The sequence below is a fragment of the Dryobates pubescens genome, chromosome 7 (assembly GCF_014839835.1).
Source record: "Dryobates pubescens isolate bDryPub1 chromosome 7, bDryPub1.pri, whole genome shotgun sequence".
Lineage (NCBI taxonomy): Eukaryota > Metazoa > Chordata > Aves > Piciformes > Picidae > Dryobates > Dryobates pubescens.
Window position 1 is genome coordinate 7,495,107 of NC_071618.1, and position 19,099 is coordinate 7,514,205.

The 19,099-nt window shown below is 39.4% G+C and overlaps 1 protein-coding gene across 10 annotated transcripts in view; it reads right to left on the bottom strand.

Annotated features, from left to right (window-relative positions):
- The window catches only part of MCF2L (MCF.2 cell line derived transforming sequence like), a 196,749-nt gene that overhangs the window by 110,025 nt on the left and 67,625 nt on the right, over window positions 1-19,099 (bottom strand). Inside the window, exon 1 of one of the 10 annotated variants that reach the window (XM_054162840.1) lies at window positions 11,610-11,763. The exons of 8 other annotated variants lie outside the window; for them this stretch is intronic. In XM_054162840.1, coding sequence (XP_054018815.1) covers window positions 11,610-11,730 — 121 coding nt within the window. In that variant the 5' untranslated portion in view covers window positions 11,731-11,763. Of the gene's footprint in view, window positions 1-11,609; window positions 11,764-19,099 lie in introns of those variants that run through there. One more of the 10 variants, XM_054162845.1, reaches the window with a different exon arrangement.

Consider the following 19,099-nt stretch of genomic DNA (forward strand, 5'->3'; position numbering starts at 1 on the left):
ATAAAAACTTCTAAACCCATCACATCCATGTCCTAACCTCCACTGATTAGGATTTTCAATAGAAAGCAAAACTTCCTCACCACCAAAAACCTTTTGAAACAGTTTTGCTTCTTCTCCTTTCTGTAAGATTAATGAAGATATAAAGAAAGATGAAACAAAGGCCAAAGAGCAAATTCCACTTGTTCTGACACATGCAGCAGCTGAACTAATGCCCATGAATCTCACTAGAAGAGACAACCCATGCGCAACCTCTAGCCATTCTTTCTAACTCTTCCTCTCATTGCCTCTGAAAAAAATGCATTTAGTTCCTACCAGCTCCTGCCTCACCAAGCATGTACCTCATTAGTTCAATATAATTTTAACCAAGCCCCTACCCTTGTATTTATAAAAGCAGAGAGCAAGTGGATCAAAGGTGTGCACACCCTTTGTAGTTCCCTGCACTATGGTGCAGCAAATAGGCTTCTTCAATTAGGTCTCATCCTGAACCCAATCTTTTAAGTATTTAACAGTGTCTTTTTAACAGGACAGAGTTTATGTCCTTTGCTAGAAGCCTCCCTCTCCCCTTACTCAAACACAGAACACCCTGTGACTGCTGTTGGTTTGAAGCCCATGCTACAGCACTTCAGTCAATGCTGAACACACTCCCTCCTCCCTTTTTTAGGACAGATAGCACAACATAGGGGACAAAAATATAGATGCCTAGTCAGTTCAAAGGATAAGCAAAGAACCATACTGCTCACAGAGAACAAGCGCTAACAATGCTAAAATTATCCCAGTTCCCCAAAGAGTACTGCTGTATTACGTTTTGGAAGGAAACTCCAGGGGAAGAAATGAAGTTTTTGTGTAAAAAAGTATCTTACACAGACTTCTTCAGGTCACCTGGTAAAGTAAGGTTTAAGGGGTCCCCATGTTTTTAATTTTTCATTTTCTATTCCAAGATTCTGGAATTCTCAGCTTTTCAATAGCAGTCAGGTGGGGTTTTTTGCTTGCCTAGAATTTCTTTTCACACACTACGAACAAATTTGATACAGCTTCCGTATCAGATGTATTTGAGTCACTACTGTTAGCTGCATATAATTCCTCAGAGCAGAAAAAAAACCCCAAACAGCCCACAACTTTTTAGTCTCCCTAGTTTAATAGCTAATGAAAGAAGCAGCAGTCTAGCTACAAATAAGTAAGAGCATACAAATATATTAAATCTCCACAAACCAACAACAAAATCCCATGACTTCATTTAGCTTGTTTCATGTTTTCCTCTTTAAGCAAGAAGGAAGAATCTCTCACTGTACCTGAATGAAAGGAAAAGACTCACAGCTCTATCATCAGCTTGCCTGAAAAAACAGCATGTATCCGTCTGGCACTTCCTGGCAGCTGACCAGTACTCAGCTTCAGCCAGCCCACCTGGGTGGATTCACAGGTGCAGCCACCAGCAGTTAGCTGACAAAGAACTCAAGGAAATACTCCTTTTGCAAACAGGCCTTCAGATCTATACACTAACAGCCAAGGTTTCTCCTGAAGCCAAAACACTGAGAAATGGACTCAGACCTAATGTAAGCCTGCTCCCATCTGAAGCAGTTTCACTGAAGCTTCCTATGCAACAGCATCAGGAGCTAATCATTGTATTTCTGGTGTGCTCCCCAGTTTGGCAAACTGTAACCCAAAGCCTACTCTGTCACATTTTCTCTGTTCTGATAGTATTGTTTCAGATTATTTAGCCTTCCTTCCCTGTTGGTGCTGTGTTCTAAAACACACCTTCTGTCTCTGAAGCACTGATGCTCTTTGCAGGTACCAAGAGTAACCTCTGTTTTTCCCTTTCTAAAATAAACATAGTCACACAGAGGAAATGTCTTTAAAAAATTAGAGTATTCAAGAGCCAGCAAGCCCATTGTTTGTAGAGGAGACTTCAGGGAAGCAGTGCACAACTGTATTGCAGAGCATCCACAAAAATCCCATGGACTGTGGGGGTTTGAGGTTGGCATGTGCTGCAACAGGGAGAGAGAGGACAGAGCATTCTCATTGTTTAAATGTAAACAATAATATTAACGGGTTTTCATAACTAAAAGAGGAAGCAATCTAATGTGGAAAACAGTTGTTATTGCTCTGTTTATGACTCCTTGTTCCCAACAAATATGCTGGGTTACATTGTAATACTGAAGGTGGCTAAACTGAGGTGACCTCTAATCAGTGGAATGGCTGAAAACCCATCTGATAACATGGGCTTGGGAATACCTTTTTCTCTTTTCCATAATGGAAGCATGCCAGAGTGGAAAATATTGGGTGGAGGATCCACAAATCTTGTGACTACACAAGCTTTATCCTCAAATATACAGACAAATGCCACTTGTTCAGGCAGTAAACTGGATATGCCACCAAACACTGGCTTAGGCATCTGCAGGGAGAAAGACCCGAATCCATGGGCATGATCCTCAAAACAATCTCCTAACATCTCAAAATGTTAAGATTCATTAGAAAGTTTTCCAACACAACTGAAGTTCTCTGCATACAGTCTGATCTGTATTTAGACACTTTAATATAGAAAGAAATTCCATGACTTGGGCCAAACCCCAAAGTCCTTCCTTTGGCAAGAAAACAGGCTTTGTTCAAGACCACTAGGACAGCTCTTAACATTTTTAAGTTCTAATATTAAAAGTCAGTACTGCAGGTGCATACTACTCATGCTTGGAGCATGCTAACCAGACCATGATTGCTTATGGAATGTAAGCAGACGATCTCCTCACTTAAGGATGACACTGCAGTTGAGGGTGGCAAATCAGAGGGGTATTTTTGAGGACTGCAAAAATTGTACTAGCAAAGCAGTGATACTTAGGGACCAAGCAAGGACACAGGAAATCACTCAAAACCTCAGTAGCCTTCTTTTTTTTTCCTTTCTTTGCCCTTAAAGGAATCCATCCTGAAAATAACTCTATAAAGTTACATGAGAACATCTGCAAAAAATATTATTACAACTTACCTTGAAGACAAAGAACATAATTTTCAATAGCTGGAAGTCAGAACAAAATCAGATGAGGAACCAAGGTCAAATGCTATCAACCGAAAAGGGAAAAGTTTACACTGAGGAAGGTAGTAGACACTACCTGTACTTACACCTGAAGTCCTTAAGCAATCTTTGACAGCCATCATGGTAGACGATACAGAGAAAGACAGCAAAACATTATCTATGGCCCACATGCACAGTCCAGTTATAATGTCTGAACGCACTATTGGCATCCTGGATGTTTGGATGGTAGAAGTTAGAGAGTTTGAAAGTAAGCTGGAGGAAAGCTGTGTGGCTTGTGGGCTCTCAAGGACACATTTTGAGTTTCTGTTTCGAAAACCTAGCAGTGATGTGGAATATTAGAAAGACAAAGCTTCTAATGTAAAAGGATAGAGGCAGTATCTTGAATTCTTCATTTCACATGTTAACTCCCCTTAAGAACACCTGACCTACTGAACCCTATCCATTTTTTTCATATACAGCTTTGTAACCAACCAAAGATGCAAAGAATTATAGAAGTGTTTGGCTAAACGAGGGAAAATGCTTATTTTTTTAATCATGACAGCTTAGCAATGAAAGAGTCATTCTGCTCTGCAGGCACTGCATGAAACATGTTGCTTATATTTCATGAAAGCTTATGACTTTCACCTAGAAAAAAAGGAGGCAAATACAGATTGCATCCTTCCTTCAAATAAGATCCCAAAAAGCAAGTAACTCCTTCCCCAAAAGCCAAAGGACACATACAAGCAATTTCTGCAACTAGCCCTCTGATACATATTCACGCAAACTATACGTCACATACTGTGGAGACTTCTAAAGTGATTTCTCAGAGGTAAATCAAAAGATGCAATCATTCACAGAATTACTCATGAATAATGCAAGTAAGGATCTATGTTAAGACTGTCCATCTGAAATTCCTAATGATTTTCAGAATACAACCCCATTCAGATTAAAATTACTGTAGGCAATTCACAAATCACAGCTATAAGATAAATCGCAACCACAACTGTACTAATCACAGTTTTTCAAGGGGATTGGTCCCTTCCAACCCAGACCATTCTATGATTCTTGGGTTAACCACTCACATCTGGAATTACATTCTCTACCAACTGCCCAACCAACGTGTTTGCTAAGTGGACAGAACTCCCTGCTAAAAGACAACTGCTAGCAACTACCACTGAACCCTTCAAGGTCCTCTACTAAGTTGCTTCCTGGACTCACTTTTTTAGGCCCCTATCTACCAAATTCCAAAATGTACTAGAAATTTTGCAATGAAAAATAAGTATAAAACTGAATAAAATAACTTGATGTGACTGAGATGCACTGCATGCTGATGGCACTACAGGTGGAAAAATCTCAGATTTTTTTCCATCTGAGAATAAGAAGGGATGAGAAGAAGCCCTTACAGAAGTTTCCCATAGGGTCCTCCAGTTCTCATTCATTTCTGCAAAAGGAAAGACTCAACCTGTTCAACAACCTGCTTCCCTCACACTGAATTGTGTGCAAGTTGGCAAACACCATCAATGACACCAAAGACTGCTGCCAGAAATTAAAATGTGAAAACAAGACCCTCAGCAGCCCATGTCCATTTCCAGAAAACTTCATGCCATTTTTTGATTCAAAATGCCAGGAACAGAAGTTGTGTGTGAGATTGGATTAACCACTGACTAAAACAGAATCTCTCTTGGGGCTTTTTAGGATCACTAAGCAAGAAATGAAACACATAGCAGTTGCCTTGGTCTTTGCTTCCTGGTTTGAAAGAAGATTTAGTAGCTCTGAAATAAGATAAAATAAATAAATACAAGAGCTAGCTTCAACCAGGAAGTGCTGGAAATCATACAATAAACTTTGATCCTTTTAACTTAGAGTGCTTTAGCACGAGGCCATGTACGTTCAGCCTTTTCAGGTTAGCTTAACCTTTGAGGCTAATTTGAAGATCATGTGTGATTTTATTAAACTCGACAAGCATACACAGTAAAAGGAAGTAGTGCAGGCCATCTAATTAAGCATGACTTCAGTACAACTAAACAGATTGCAACAGCACATGACATTGGAGACTTCTTGAAAGAACAATTAAGAAGATAAAGGGAGTAAATAAAGTTACATCCTGGCTCCAGGACTGGTTCGGCCCAGAGAGTAAACACCTTCTTGTTGGCAATTCTCCATATGGAAAAGCAAAAGAATGCTGTAAGAACAGCAAGTAATTTTTCCTCTATTGAAGCAAAGTATCTCTGCTTATTCATCAGAGAAACTCCAAGTTGCTGGTTTGCTTTTTTCACTAGTGCACCCTTTTTTCAGATATTCTTCAGCTACCAGGAAAGCAGGAAACATTCTTAATTCCCTGCATACTACGATATTAATGCCATATATGCTAATACCTTAATTAAATGAACTTTTAAAAGAGCACTAACTGTCAGGAAGACATTTTTCCCCATTTCAAGAGTTGCAGGCACAGTCAGGTTTTGTTTCCTGAAGATTAATTTTAAATGCGTTAAAGTAACACAACAATTTTTGACCTATTTTCTCCATTCGCATGCAACCCTTAATGTTACACAACAACCCTTACAAAACATCTCTTCCTTTTAAAAAACCTCACAGCTTAAATTTTAGAAAACTTGGACAAAAAGAAAATCACAGGCAGAGGTTGGGGAGGTTCAAGGTATAAGGCAGCAGAATCAGTGATTTCAGAGTCAGTGTATGTGTTGACACAGGAGCACAGAAACAAGGTCTTGTATTGCCCCTAATTCTGTGTGAATGCCTCTATAATTGGAATGATTCTTAGAAGCCCTTGTTTTCTTGGAGGAATCATCATCCAGGGCAATAAAGTGGCTTGTGTATCACTATCCCAGAAGCTAAACATTTCTTTATTATTGTGCACACAGGTCACAGGTAGACAAATAACATTTCCCTCTCAAATTAAGGGACGTAGAACCAGTCTCAGAAGTCTGCTGGCAATGTCACTCATTTTAGATATTCCTACCTTCTACACAGCACGCATCTTAATGTGATTGTAAAGTATCACAGTATAACTAAGGCTGGAAGAGACCCCAAGGATCATCAAGTCCAACCTGTTCCAACAGACCTCACAACTAGACCATGGCACCAAGTGCCACGTCCAATCTCCCCTTGAACACCTCGAGGGACGGTGACTCCACCACCTCCCTGGGCAGCACATTCCAATGACGAATGACTCGTTCAGTGAAGAACTTTTTCCTCACCTCGAGTCTAAACCTCCCCTGGCACAGCTTGAGACTGTGTCCCCTTGTTCTGGTGCTGGTTGCCTGGGAGAAGAGACCAACCCCTTCCTGTCTACAATCACCTTTCAGGTAGTTGTAGAGGGCAATGAGGTCACCCCTGAGCCTTCTCTTCTCCAGGCTAAACAATCCCAGCTCCCTCAGCCTCTCCCCATAGGGCTTGTGCTCAAGGCCTCTCCCCAGCCTTGTTGCCCTTCTCTGGACACATTCAAGTGTCTCGATGTCCTTCTTAAACTGAGGGGCCCAGAACTGGACACAGTACTCAAGGTGTGGCCTAACCAATGCAAAGTACAGGGACACAATGACCTCCCTGCTCCTGCTGGCCACACTAAAGTACACTCCTCCAATCATGCATTTCCTTCACTCTAACAGTGTAACACAAAGAAACAAACTACTAAAGTAGAATTTTCAGGGGGAAAAGCAGTTAAAGAAAAGGAAGCTGGGATCCCTTTGTTTTATAGGACAAGTCAATACAGACACCTAAGTGAAAGGAAAAAACCCCATGTGCCAGTGCCCTTGAACTGGTATTTTTGAACAGTAACAAACTGTTTATCAGAAAACATACTGAACACATTCCAGCAGCAAAAACTGACATATAAAATCATGCAATGATGCTCTGAAACTGATTTCCAAGGGAGGAAGCAACTCACTCTTGATGGGCATACTGCTTAGGAACTATTCAGTCTTAGAAGGATGTCAGCTGTGAATAGTTTTGTTAATGTGCTCACTTTTCACTTAGTAATTTGGCTGATCTCAAGAAATCAATTAACTTATGCATATCACAGATATTAAACAGTAACAAGTTTGAGGAGTGCCATTTGAAAAGAAAGGAGGTTCTATAAAAACCTTATATGAAAATTTAGATCCTAAAATATCTAATATTTTAATTCCTTTGGAAAAGGAGATTTAAAATAAAACCCCACTACTCAGACTCTTCCAGTGATGTGCATCCTGTGATCAGTGTATTTTCAAGAACCAATAAGATAGCAAAATTTGCATTAAGACTTGAAATTTGTGGGGTTTTAGCATATACAGAGCTCAAAATAGTTATAAGAACACAGTTCCAAGTGACACATGTTGCACATTCTTGACTTAGAAGTCTATTCAAGTCTGTATATATTTACAAGATCTAGGAGTCATTATAAAGTTAAGCCAACTTACTCTGTGCCACGAAATCCATCCACGAACACAATTCTGAGAAGAAGTAATAGCTCTTCATTTCTGCTATGGAAATTCCTCTCTGATTCATTGTCAGAGAATAAAAATGACCAATTTCCCTCTCCTTCTGCTCAGAATAAACTACCCTGAGAAGGTAAGAGCTTTCATATTAATTGGACTTTGTTCCATATATGTAACAGGTGGCACAAGATGACTTTACAAATATATTTTCCTCTAGTAATGCCACTGTTCTTGCAATTACCTCTTTAATTACAGGGTTCTCCCCTCACATCCCCACCCTGAATATTTACAGACTGCCGATATACCAGTGTTTGATAACAAGGCTATAGGCTGAAACTCTAAGCCTCTTTTCAGTCATGATAGGCTTTAAGAAGGCAAAGCAAAACTGTTTTTCATTCAGATACTCACAACATTATCTGGAATGAGTTGCACTGAATTGCTTACTCACAGGTTTAATATCTTGGTGTGGTTTGTCACATCTATTATGGATTCACACCCAACTCTTCTCAACTTTCTGCTCTAAAATGTGTGAGGGCAATTCCAGCAGGACAGGTAATAGAAATCTCAAATGCAGAACCCCCAAATCTCAGATAAATCCCTTTTGAACACATTATCCAGCCAGCAAACAAAGGTATGAATGCAGTAATCAGTACACACAGCTTTACATACCAGGATCTATCTAGTGTGGGGACTCACAGTAATAAAATCGTGGTCACAGACCTTCAACACTGGACAGAAATCTCAGTGTTTATATTGGCTCCAAGCAAGCTTTGTTTGTGTCAAAGCTTTCAAATACATAAACATGTCTGCTAGATTCATGTATTCAGTTTGATATACTCTCAGCCTGACGTTTCTTGCACCCATGCATTTTGCTATGCAGCCTGTAAGCTAACACCCTCTCCCCATATAAGAATGCCCAACACTCATACAAGTCCAGGAATAGCTGCATCACATCTCCATCCCCTCAGCTAACATAGAAAAAGCAGGAGTGCTCTTTCTCTAGACTCCTCTTCATTATTTGTGGTGGATTACCCAGATTGTGAATTAGTATTATTAGACTTTTACATTGTAGTACTGCCTCATTATATCTCATTGCAGAACTTCTTTGGATTGGATTGGAAGGACCCTGGGACAGGGATAGTCTCCTCATCCATCCATTTATTACTTATACATTACTTATACATACAACACAAAAGCTACCACAGAACTTCAGTCATCTTCATGAGAAAACCAACCTGAATATAGTGTGAAGAGATGCAGACTACAGGATGCCTCCAAAGACACTCCTCATCCATACTAAGCACAGCACAGACTGGAGACAAATGTCTCTGGAGTTTCCGCTTGCCAGACTTGTTCTACAGCTCTCAGTTTAAGGCAACCTACTGTTCCCATTTGCTCAGAGAAAGCAACAAGGGAGAATCTCAAAGGATAGCCTGCGAGCACTATGCCAGGAAGCCCATCACAAAGGGCCACAGCAGGTCAGCACCCTGGAAAATGTCCCCTGCTGATGGCAGACATGTCCCCACAGAAGACTACTTGAACCATAGCTTTCCAGGGCTGAAATCCTCCCCAAACTCTGTGACTGCCATCCTATCTGCCTGCAGTTGGAGATGCACAGGCACTCAGAAGATGTACAGTCAGGGATGGACCACAATGCTGTCTCACACAAGCCTGGCTGTGCTAGCCTTCCAAGACAGGAGGCTCAGATCACACAGTACTGCTCTGCAATACAAGGAGCTTAACAGGGTGAGGGGATAAAGGCAATATAGCCTTCTCTGGGTAAAAGAAGCCTGCCAAGAGCAGTGCAATGAGGACTAGGCCAAGGAGGACAGATCCAGCTGTCCATAAGCTGTAAATAAATAAAAATCTGCTTTGTTAAAATAAAACAGAGACAGACTTGATGAATCATGAAGACTCTGGAAGCCAGCCCAGCTTTATTTACCTGTTAAGCTAAATTTACCTATTAAATAAAGTAATGCAAAATCAATATATGATCTAGGATTGTTCATGTACTGTTCATGTAAAAAATTATATACTGCATATTAAAGATTTTAATAGAGAGGGAAAAGGTGAAGCAACAGTGAGCAAACCTGCTTTTGAGTTTCCAGAGATGCTAATGAAGAGAGAACAAAGCTCTGTGAGACCTGGGACAACAGGACAGAGTTGCTTAACTTTGTCACATGGGGAAGAGAGGCATGCACCATAGAATCCATAGAATTACAAGCACATTTACTTTGGAAATATGTGTTTGCCAAGACTGGAATACCCAGCATAACTACAGGACAGTCATGTTCTCAGGCTGCAGTATCTCACTTCTTCCACAGTCTAAACCCTTGATCAACCTTCTGTGTAATATTTGGTGTCAAAGGGCCACTGAATCCTAACTGAGGTTTGCCACCAGGAAGGCAGAGAAACTCTTATCAGTCCAGAAGGCCATAAAATGGCTTTCAGCAAAACAATGAAATAATTCTTACTGGATATATAAGGTTAACATTAGAAGCATATAATTGCTTTCCTTCTGTCAACATAAAATGGGTAACAGGAAGGAAAGGAAACAGAATTTTTTTCATACTTCAAGTCTTCAAACAGAAAAGGCTGCAACACAATCAAAAGAAGTTTTGGAATAATAATAAAGATGGGTGGGAGAGAAGACAGACAATTTCCTACTGAAACACACAATTCTCTGTCTATACACACCTATAAATAGTGAAAGGAACCAGTAGGTAAGAGATGATTTTAGATCATTATACGATTTATATTAAGGATCTGAGTCTGCAGGAAATTAGGCTAAAATGAAGAAAAGTACCTATGTTAGGATGTGTTCAGTGTATTAAATGTGAGGGTTTACTCTATGCAGGCTACTTTGAATTAGCTCCAAACCATTCATGAACAGCTGGCAGGTGCCTGAAACTCCTAAGTACATAAATGTTATAATGAATTGGTGCAAGCGTGATTAGTACCAAGTGATGGTTAAATCCTACATGAAGGTAAGACTGAAATTTGAGGAGGCCTTGTTTTGCATTGCTTTGTAAGACTGCTTCCCATGTGCTAAAAATAACAGTTACAGTTTTTCTGACTTCACTGTCATTAACAACAAGTAACATAAAACCTTTTTCTAGACTGAGTTGAACAGAATTAATTGTTAGATCTTGTTAATTTATTAGCTGGCACTCCTAAAGCTCCCAAACTGTGGCCTCATGAAAGCTCAGAACTGACAAGTCAGGAAAAGTGAAATCTTTACATTTCAGAAGTTACCAAAAAAAGAGGTTATAAAAAAAAACCCACAACACCCTTACAATATTAATACCAAGCGAAACTGATGGCAAAAGACTCAGTGAGCATAATAGAAAAAAAGGCATGAGCAAAAGGAACCACCAGAGAGGTATTTTTTTAGTAAGTGTCAAGATTAAAGAAAGGACTAATGAATGGCTTCGAAAATTTTGTATTTTCCTATAAATGTAGCTTAATTCATGTTGGTTTCGATTTCAGATGCTCCAAATAAATTTAAAGAGAAACAAGAGAAAATTTTTGTTGTTGTTGTTTTTTGTTTTTTTTTTTCACTATAATAGGTCACTATGCATATAAAACCAAGAAAGGGTTCATTAGTTGTTAAAAAATCTGCTTCAGCTTATCTCAGCCAGTCAGGGTTAACCTATTTCAAAGGAAAAGAAACAACAAAATGTAGTTTCGCTAATCTCAGATTATATACTTATCAGTCACACTAACATATTATTATACCACATACTGTATGAAACAGACTTTGAGATTGAGTTAGTGGTAGTAAGTCCTAAATTTACTACATTAGGCTTAAAGCTCAGAGGCTTCCTGATAAAATTTTTGAGTACAGTTAAAAATATTTTTTTGGTGCAATTGGTTAAGAGCACAGCACTCAGAGAAGTTCTTCTAAAGTATCAAAGGAGGGCTGGTTTTTGTTAGATACTGGTGACCAAGAGTAATCACAATCCACAAGTAATATCTAGAATGGATAAATGCATATATTTTTTAACTGTGTTGCTGAATCTCTACGTGACTGGACGCTCATTTCCCATCAGTTGAGAAAATGAGTAACACCAAATCTAGGCTATTTCTCATATTTACCCCACATGCTGCTCAAATCTAAGTGCAACACTCTTCTCTAGGTAACAGATCACACTACAGGATCACCTATACATTCGCCTCACCAGAGCATATTTGGCGTGGGTTATTTCGTGAGTGACGTCTGCCGTGAAGAATCTGAAAGAATCTTGGTAGGATCCTAAAATGACTTTCATGTCCTTCCCTTAAAAAGCGGCGTTGAGACATGGATGTGTATCCCCAAATCTTCACCAAGTTATTCAGTAAAGCAAATAAAAAATCAGCTCTTCAGAACTACAGTCTTCTAACACACTTCAAGGTACTCCGATTTTGTTTTTAAATGTCAATGGAAGATAAAAGTGTTTTGTGAAATCCAAATGCTGCCAAAAAGGTTTTAAAAGGATGCAGATTCCAAGAGCTGGCAATAAGTGCAGTGCAGTTATTTGTATTGCATGTACTTTTCCTCAGAAACCAATTTACTAGAATGAACAAAAAAGAAAAGATAAAGAAAAAGAAATAAAAATCAGTTGTATTTAATGGACTGAAAATGACAAGATAGTTTCTGTATGAAGTTGTGAGACCCTCTCAGTTCCTAGTGCGCTACACTCAGCAGACTGGACATCTTGCCACAGTTTTCAGTGTGTCTACTATGAATAAAGGAGGCAGAGCTTCTCACACAGGCAGGTCAGACTAGCAGATGAAATTTCCCCCCCAAAACATGACACTGTCTGTTTTACAGTGTTTCACCCAAAATAACAGTAGGCAAACTAATAGCTCTGTGCTGTTTCTGATGATGAAAAGCCCTCACAAAGTATCCAGTTCGTTAGTGTACTCCAGCCATGCACAGAGATCCAAAGCAGTTGCTCATCCCAAGTAGTTGGTACTATTGCCTCTGTCTTTGTATCCTTATCCTTAACATGACAGATGTTCAGTTGTTGCAAAGAGACATCTGATGTTTCGCCTGAAGAAGGGCAAGTTGAAGGTCTTTCTTATAACTTCATAGTCTTGCTCGTAAGTTTACAACTCAGCACTCCAAGGGCAGAATTCTCATGCTGACACTTGGTGTATTTCCTACTTCTGTGTCTGCAGCACCATGGATTCCTCACGGGACACTGCTATGCTCATGCCAGCAAATAAAATACTTCTGTGAATACAATGTTGTCAGTTAGAAACTTCTCATCGGCTATGTCAGACTCTCATCATCAATTCATCTACTCTTCTTCCCCCTGCACTAGCACAGAAGCAAAAGCCAAGCCTCTTGAAGGCAAAGCCCATTTCCAGAACAGAGGAGAGAGGTCTCAAAAGAAAAATCTGAATCTTCCTGGGAGTTAACAAACAACTAATAGGAAGGAAGGGAGGGGAAATGAATCCCAGGCTTTCTTAAAACATATCAGGAAACCCCACACTGTCTGTTCCCCTTGTTTCTTTCAATGCAGGACAGAGGAAATTGATAATGCTGCTTTACTTGGCAGTCAACATTTCCCTCTCAATTCTGTTTAACTATGTCCTGTGTGGCCACGAATCTGCCACAACCTCAAAATACAACATCATGCACATCAACCTGAAGGCGTGTTTTGAAATATGGTGCTGTTGAAAGCAAATTCAGACAGACAACCCTTAGTTAATTCACATTGAAGTAAATATTGAATAAGTTATTGCTAAATTATAATCTGGATATACCTTGTTAACGGAGGAGAATCACTACAGTTTTAGCTAGAAGATGTTCAACTTCCAACATGAAATCACAGGGAAATGTGACAGTCCTGAAATGTGATGATTAAGAAATGTATAAATAAGAACTTATGCATTTTATGCAAATATCACTTGCTTTCTTGAGTCATTATACTAAGCAGATGCACTACTGCATACTGCAGCTGTGTTACTCATCAAAACCTACCCAGATGATTTAAGTAATACAGGAATGAAAAGCATGGAAGGGACCTGCTTAGTGGTGGAAAACCACCATGATACATATCCCCACTGTACTATATACTCAAGATTCAAAAGAAAGCAGAATTAAGTAAGGCACAGCACCCATCCATGTATTAGACAAAATTACCTATTTTCTTGTGCTGCGTGTCACCATGAGGCACAAAGCAATGGTTATGGTCAGATACAGGGGAATATTAGCATCCACAGAGGCAACACTGCAACCTGCTTCTTGTGGCTGAGTCTCCCAGTGGAGGCATCAAATGTGACCAGGAGATGTCTGTGACAGATTACCAATCATCAGGGCTTTCCTTTTGTCTGGCAGGCTACTGCTTGTTTGGGGCTTTTGGGGCACACCAATCTCATGACCAAAGGACCTGGTCTGACAACTGAATGAGATGCTGATGAAATTACGCATCTTCCAGCAGCCAAGCCAACGGCTAGATAAAAAGTAGTCAGGATGAGAAGAAATGGTGTCAAGTTGCACCAGGGGAGGTTGCATTGTATCTTAGGAAAAATTTCTTCACCAAAGTAGTTGTTGAGCATTGGAATAGGCTGCCCAGAGAAGTGGTAGAGTCTTGTAGATGTAGATGTGGTGCTTAGTGACATGGTTTAGTTGTGTACTTCTCAGTACTAGGTTTATGGTTGGGCTTGATGATCTTAAAGGTATTTTCCAACATAGATGATTCTATGAAAAGTGACTTTTTGTTCCAGAAGTGTTTTGAGTGTGTGGTGACACTTAATGGCACACGGTGGAAACTTCACCAGCAATTTGTGCAGAGAATTATTTCACTGAAGCAAAAGGACGTTCTCCTTGCTCTCTTCATACATCAAATTCACACAGAAGATTGATGAATTGTAAAGTTAAGTACACACAATCCTACTGAAAGCCAGCCATTAGCTACATCCTTGTCCACAAAACAAGTTTCTAATCTTCTTTTAAGCACTCAAATTTGCGCCTAGAAGCAATGAAATTAATCACAACAATGGCTATGGCAGTGTGCAATCAAAAGGAAACAGATGGTGTAATGCAGTATTTTCTGAACAGCAGCAGCAGCCTCTATCTCCAGGAAAATAATCTGAGTATTTTCTCTTGCCATTGGCATTACTGTAACGAAAGCTCCTATTAGAAGGATTTTTCTTCCTGTGCTCTGTATGGCATCAGTAAATTATGCAGCAGTATAAAGGCAGTAATATTCTGTAAGCACTGGTTGGCAGAACCTACTAGACTGTATCTGTTTCTTCTTTCAGTGTCACATAAACAGTAACATTCAATGGGTAACACCTTCACAACTATCTTTACGTTACTGCAGACAGCCTGATGGAATCAACAAAATCGTGGCAAGGAAACAGGGCTTATCCTTCTCATGCCTCATTTCCAGTTCTGTTTCTGACTGCCAGCACAATGCTGCACATTGACAACAGAAGCCACCACACTGACTGACATCTCTGTACTCTCTCTCGTTCTTCTTTTCATTACTGGGGACTCTTATAATGTTTTAGTACAATACCTTCACATTTTCTTGGGAATTATTAAAGATGCCATAATTTTCATCATTGCTGGGTGTTCTCACTGTTCCTTTCATCATTTGTTTGTGCAGGAGCCTTATCTTTATGGAACATCTCAAATATCCTACTGTGAATTTTCCTCCAAATCCTAACAATTATTTACAGGCCCTTCCTTACATCACCATATTCAACATGACACTGAAAAGTTCACATTACAGGGCCATGTATCCCTCCTCCCTGGATAGTGTAGGAGGCTCTGGTAGCAGAATCAACACTGTTCTAGCATTTCTTCCGTATGCTCTCAGGCCTGGCACTTCAGATTCCACCATGCACAGCAGTCCAACCGTCAACAGATCTTCTGCTCATCCAGTCTTTTTCCCTGGATTCCCAGCAGAGAGGAGCTTCTGCAGAGAATTTTCAGTATAAGAAGTGCCATCACATCCTTTGCAAAACTCCAGAGGCAGTATCTTGCATGAACAATATAAAAGACTGTGAAAACTATATGGAGAATTGCATCTAACATATACATATGCAGAGCTCAGAAAATAGTAGGTTTTGGAATGGGTTCTAAAAAACAACTATACACTAAGTATAATAATACAAGCTAGCAAATATCATAATAATAAAAGCTAATAAATACAAGCTAAATGTAATTATTTTTTTTAGGTGCAGCTGCCATGTGCATCTTTCAGAATCAGCACATGTGCAATAAACAGTGGAAATTAAATGAGGACGAAGAAAAGTAGAATTGTTGAGATCTTTCTGTTGAAAGCATGCTTCATCCATTACCTCGTATCCATTTATTATGTTGAGAACAGTAGTATCAACAAAGTCAAACTGGATTCATGCAACCATATGGAACAAAATTACAATTTTACAAACTTCAAAATTATGAAAGCTACTTCTAATCTGAAATATAACACTTTAGAGTTGAACACCCATATACTCTAACAATGGTTAGCACTAATGGTTGCTATGCTTAGTCCTGAACTTTCTTACAACCCTACATAAACATTGCATTATGGCAAGTTGCTTGTGTTGATTTTTAAAATTAGGAACAAGCTGATAAAGACTAACCTGCTCTAGAGGCTAGTCATTAGGATAAATCAGCAAAAAGTCAGCTGATTTTAAATGAAAAAAAAAAACCAAAACAACAAACTAAAAAAAAACCCAAAGCATGGCTGAAACATTAAAGACATAGAACTTGATGGTTTTATAGCCACAAATTCCAGAAAGCTCTTGTACAAGGAAAATGTTGAGAGAAAACTTCTGTCTTAAAAACCTAGAAATAAACCATTATTCCTTGAGTATGCCAGTGTTCTTGAAATGCAAGAAAAGAGTGAAGCTTCCTTTTTCAATTTAGGTTAAAGTTCAGATACAATCTTCTGCCTGTATTATTTTTGTGCTTGTTAGAATTGGGTAGATGTTCCTTATATTTCATTCTCAAGCTACTCTACCAGAATGTTCTCTCTAACAACATGTTTAGAAAGGGATCCCATTGTGTAGTCTAGAGGATCTGTGAACTAAAATTACATTTAATAAAATACTATGACATATAAGGAGAAGCTGCAGTGTGGAGAAATCTCAGCAACAGGTAAGAATGGAGATATAGCCAGAGGTTTCTCTGAGCTATTACAAACAAACTCAGTATCTCTCAAGAACATAGATATTGCTAAATATTCCCAATATTTTGATGCTGATTTATTAAAGGTTAGGAGTTAAATGAATTATTTAGTTTCATGAGAAATCTACACTGAATTCAGTTACAAGAGTGAATTAGGTTAGTTGTCCGAGCTTAATCCTAACTGGATGTATCTGCTTAGAGACAAACTGTGATTGTAATAAGCATGAGATGAATATAAGTAGATCAGGACTGAGATAAACGGACAGCTTGCGTTCTATATATACTTGCACATTATGCTGCTGATCCACAGCTGCCAGTTTATCAAGCAATTTCTCAAAAAAAAAAAGTTAAACTAAAATAAATCCTAAAATCAGTGTTTCATAATTTAACTGCACAATAAGAAACAAACAAACAAACCCCAGCAAGATATAAAATTAGAGTTTACATATTCTGGAAGTGTCAATATTTAATTGTCAAGATAACAAAAAGCTTTTAAAGTCTAACATCTGTCCCTCTAATTTAAGTACTCTTATATTTCACGTCTGAATTTCCTGTAAGTTTAGCAATAAATTTGACCTATATGCAAAAGAACAAGTTCCTCCACCATAAGCAACAGAAAACACTCAGGAAATCACAATGGATCAGAGAAATAACTAGAGGAGAATGGCTCTTTATGAGCAGTCAAGCAAAATGAGATTTAACATCTAACACGACAGCATGTCTAGTTTGTCCTTATCATTTAAGTCCTTTAACTTTTGAAGGCAACTAGCAATCCATTTCAAAACTTTAGACTTGTTCTGTGAGAGGTTAAGCAAACTGCACTTATGCTGGTGAAGAGCAGGAGGTCAGAACATGGGAAAAATTTGATTAGCACGTGGTGCCAATCCAAAGATATAAGTAAAAGATACCATGATCTTGGAGTTCATCAAGCAGCTGCCACACTTGCTTATTTAAATTCCATTAGGTAAAATGACCTGGTAAATGACAATTACAGGTTGGGACTGAGGAGTCCTCTCCAAGGAGACCTTATTGTGGTCTTCCAGTACCTTAAGGGGGGCTACAAGAACACTGGTGAGGGACTTTTTAGGGTGTCAGGGAGTGATAGGACTAGGGGGAATGGAACAAAACTAGAAGTGGGTTGATTCAGATTGGATGTCAGGAAGAAGTTCTTCACTGTGAGGGTGGTGAGATACTGGAACAGGTTGCCCAGGGAGGTGTTAGAAGCCCCATCCCTGGATGGTTTTAAGGCCAGGCTGGATGGGGCTCTGAGCAACCTGATCTAGAGTGAAGTGTCCCTGCCCATGACAGGGGGGTTGAAATTGCATGACCTTTGAGGTCTCTTCCAACCCTGACAGTTCTGTGACTCTGTGAAATTCGTCAGAAGTATGAGGCATATCTTTTTGGTCAGATGTGAAAGCATGCGAAGAAGAGGAATATGTTCAGATTAAGAAGCTCTTGAGAATTACTTTGGTTATATGTTTAACACAGGCCCATGCTTTCACCCAAGCACAGTCTCAACTCTGTGTTCAGTACCTGACTGCTACGCGAGAATAATGCAGGGAGATGACTGGGACTGTAGAAAGGGAATTTCTGCAGCAAGAGGAAGAAAGCAATGGGAGACCTTTGATGTCACTACACTGCTATGCCTGCACACAATCGAGGAGAAGCTGCTGATATAAACCAGATAAAACAATTGGCAGCAAAAAGAAGTGGCTTTAAATGGCATATCAAATGTTTTACTGACAATGTCCTGTAAAGATCATAGAATCATCGAATAGTTTGGGTTGGAAGGGATCTCCAAAGGTTCATCTTGTCCAACCACCCTGCAGTGAGTGGGGACATCCTCCACTGCCTTGTTGAGCCTGACCTTGAATATCTCCAGGGATGGGGCCTAGTTTCAGGTGCACTGGCCTGTATGTACACACTGAGACACAGTGGTCATTCCCATCACATGCCAGCTACATCTATATAAATAGAAATCTAACAACAAGACAATAAGTAGTTGCTAAAAATCATCTGCACCTAATAGGCATATGTATGTGTATACATGTGTAGAAGAACATATATGAAACGTAACATTGAAAAATGCATGCAGTCAGCAACATTGATTCCCCAGCAAACAGCTCTCTGCAGAATCAAATAGGGATGAGAAAGCCAAAATCCACCACTGAAAGAACTTTTGCTGGAGTTTAGGAATACTTTAATTATGCTCAAAAGAGAGTTTAGTTTAAATGTTGTATCTCTTAACAACTACAGCACATTTAATGCCCATTGGGTTTGATGTCTGCAAGAAGCCGCCAGAGAAGGAAAAAGAGGCACACATGCATTTACACTCAGGTCAGATGCTGCTGCTTTCTCCAGCCAGGTCTGCCACATCTGGTATTAGGTGATCAACTCAGTAACGAATCCTGCACTTCCTTAATTTCGATTATTCAGAAAAGTTGATTTTGCTGAGGTTCACGACACTCTGAGCCCCATGATTAGATGAGTGATGTTCAGAAGGTGTTGACCTGAAGATGATACCTTTGACAATTA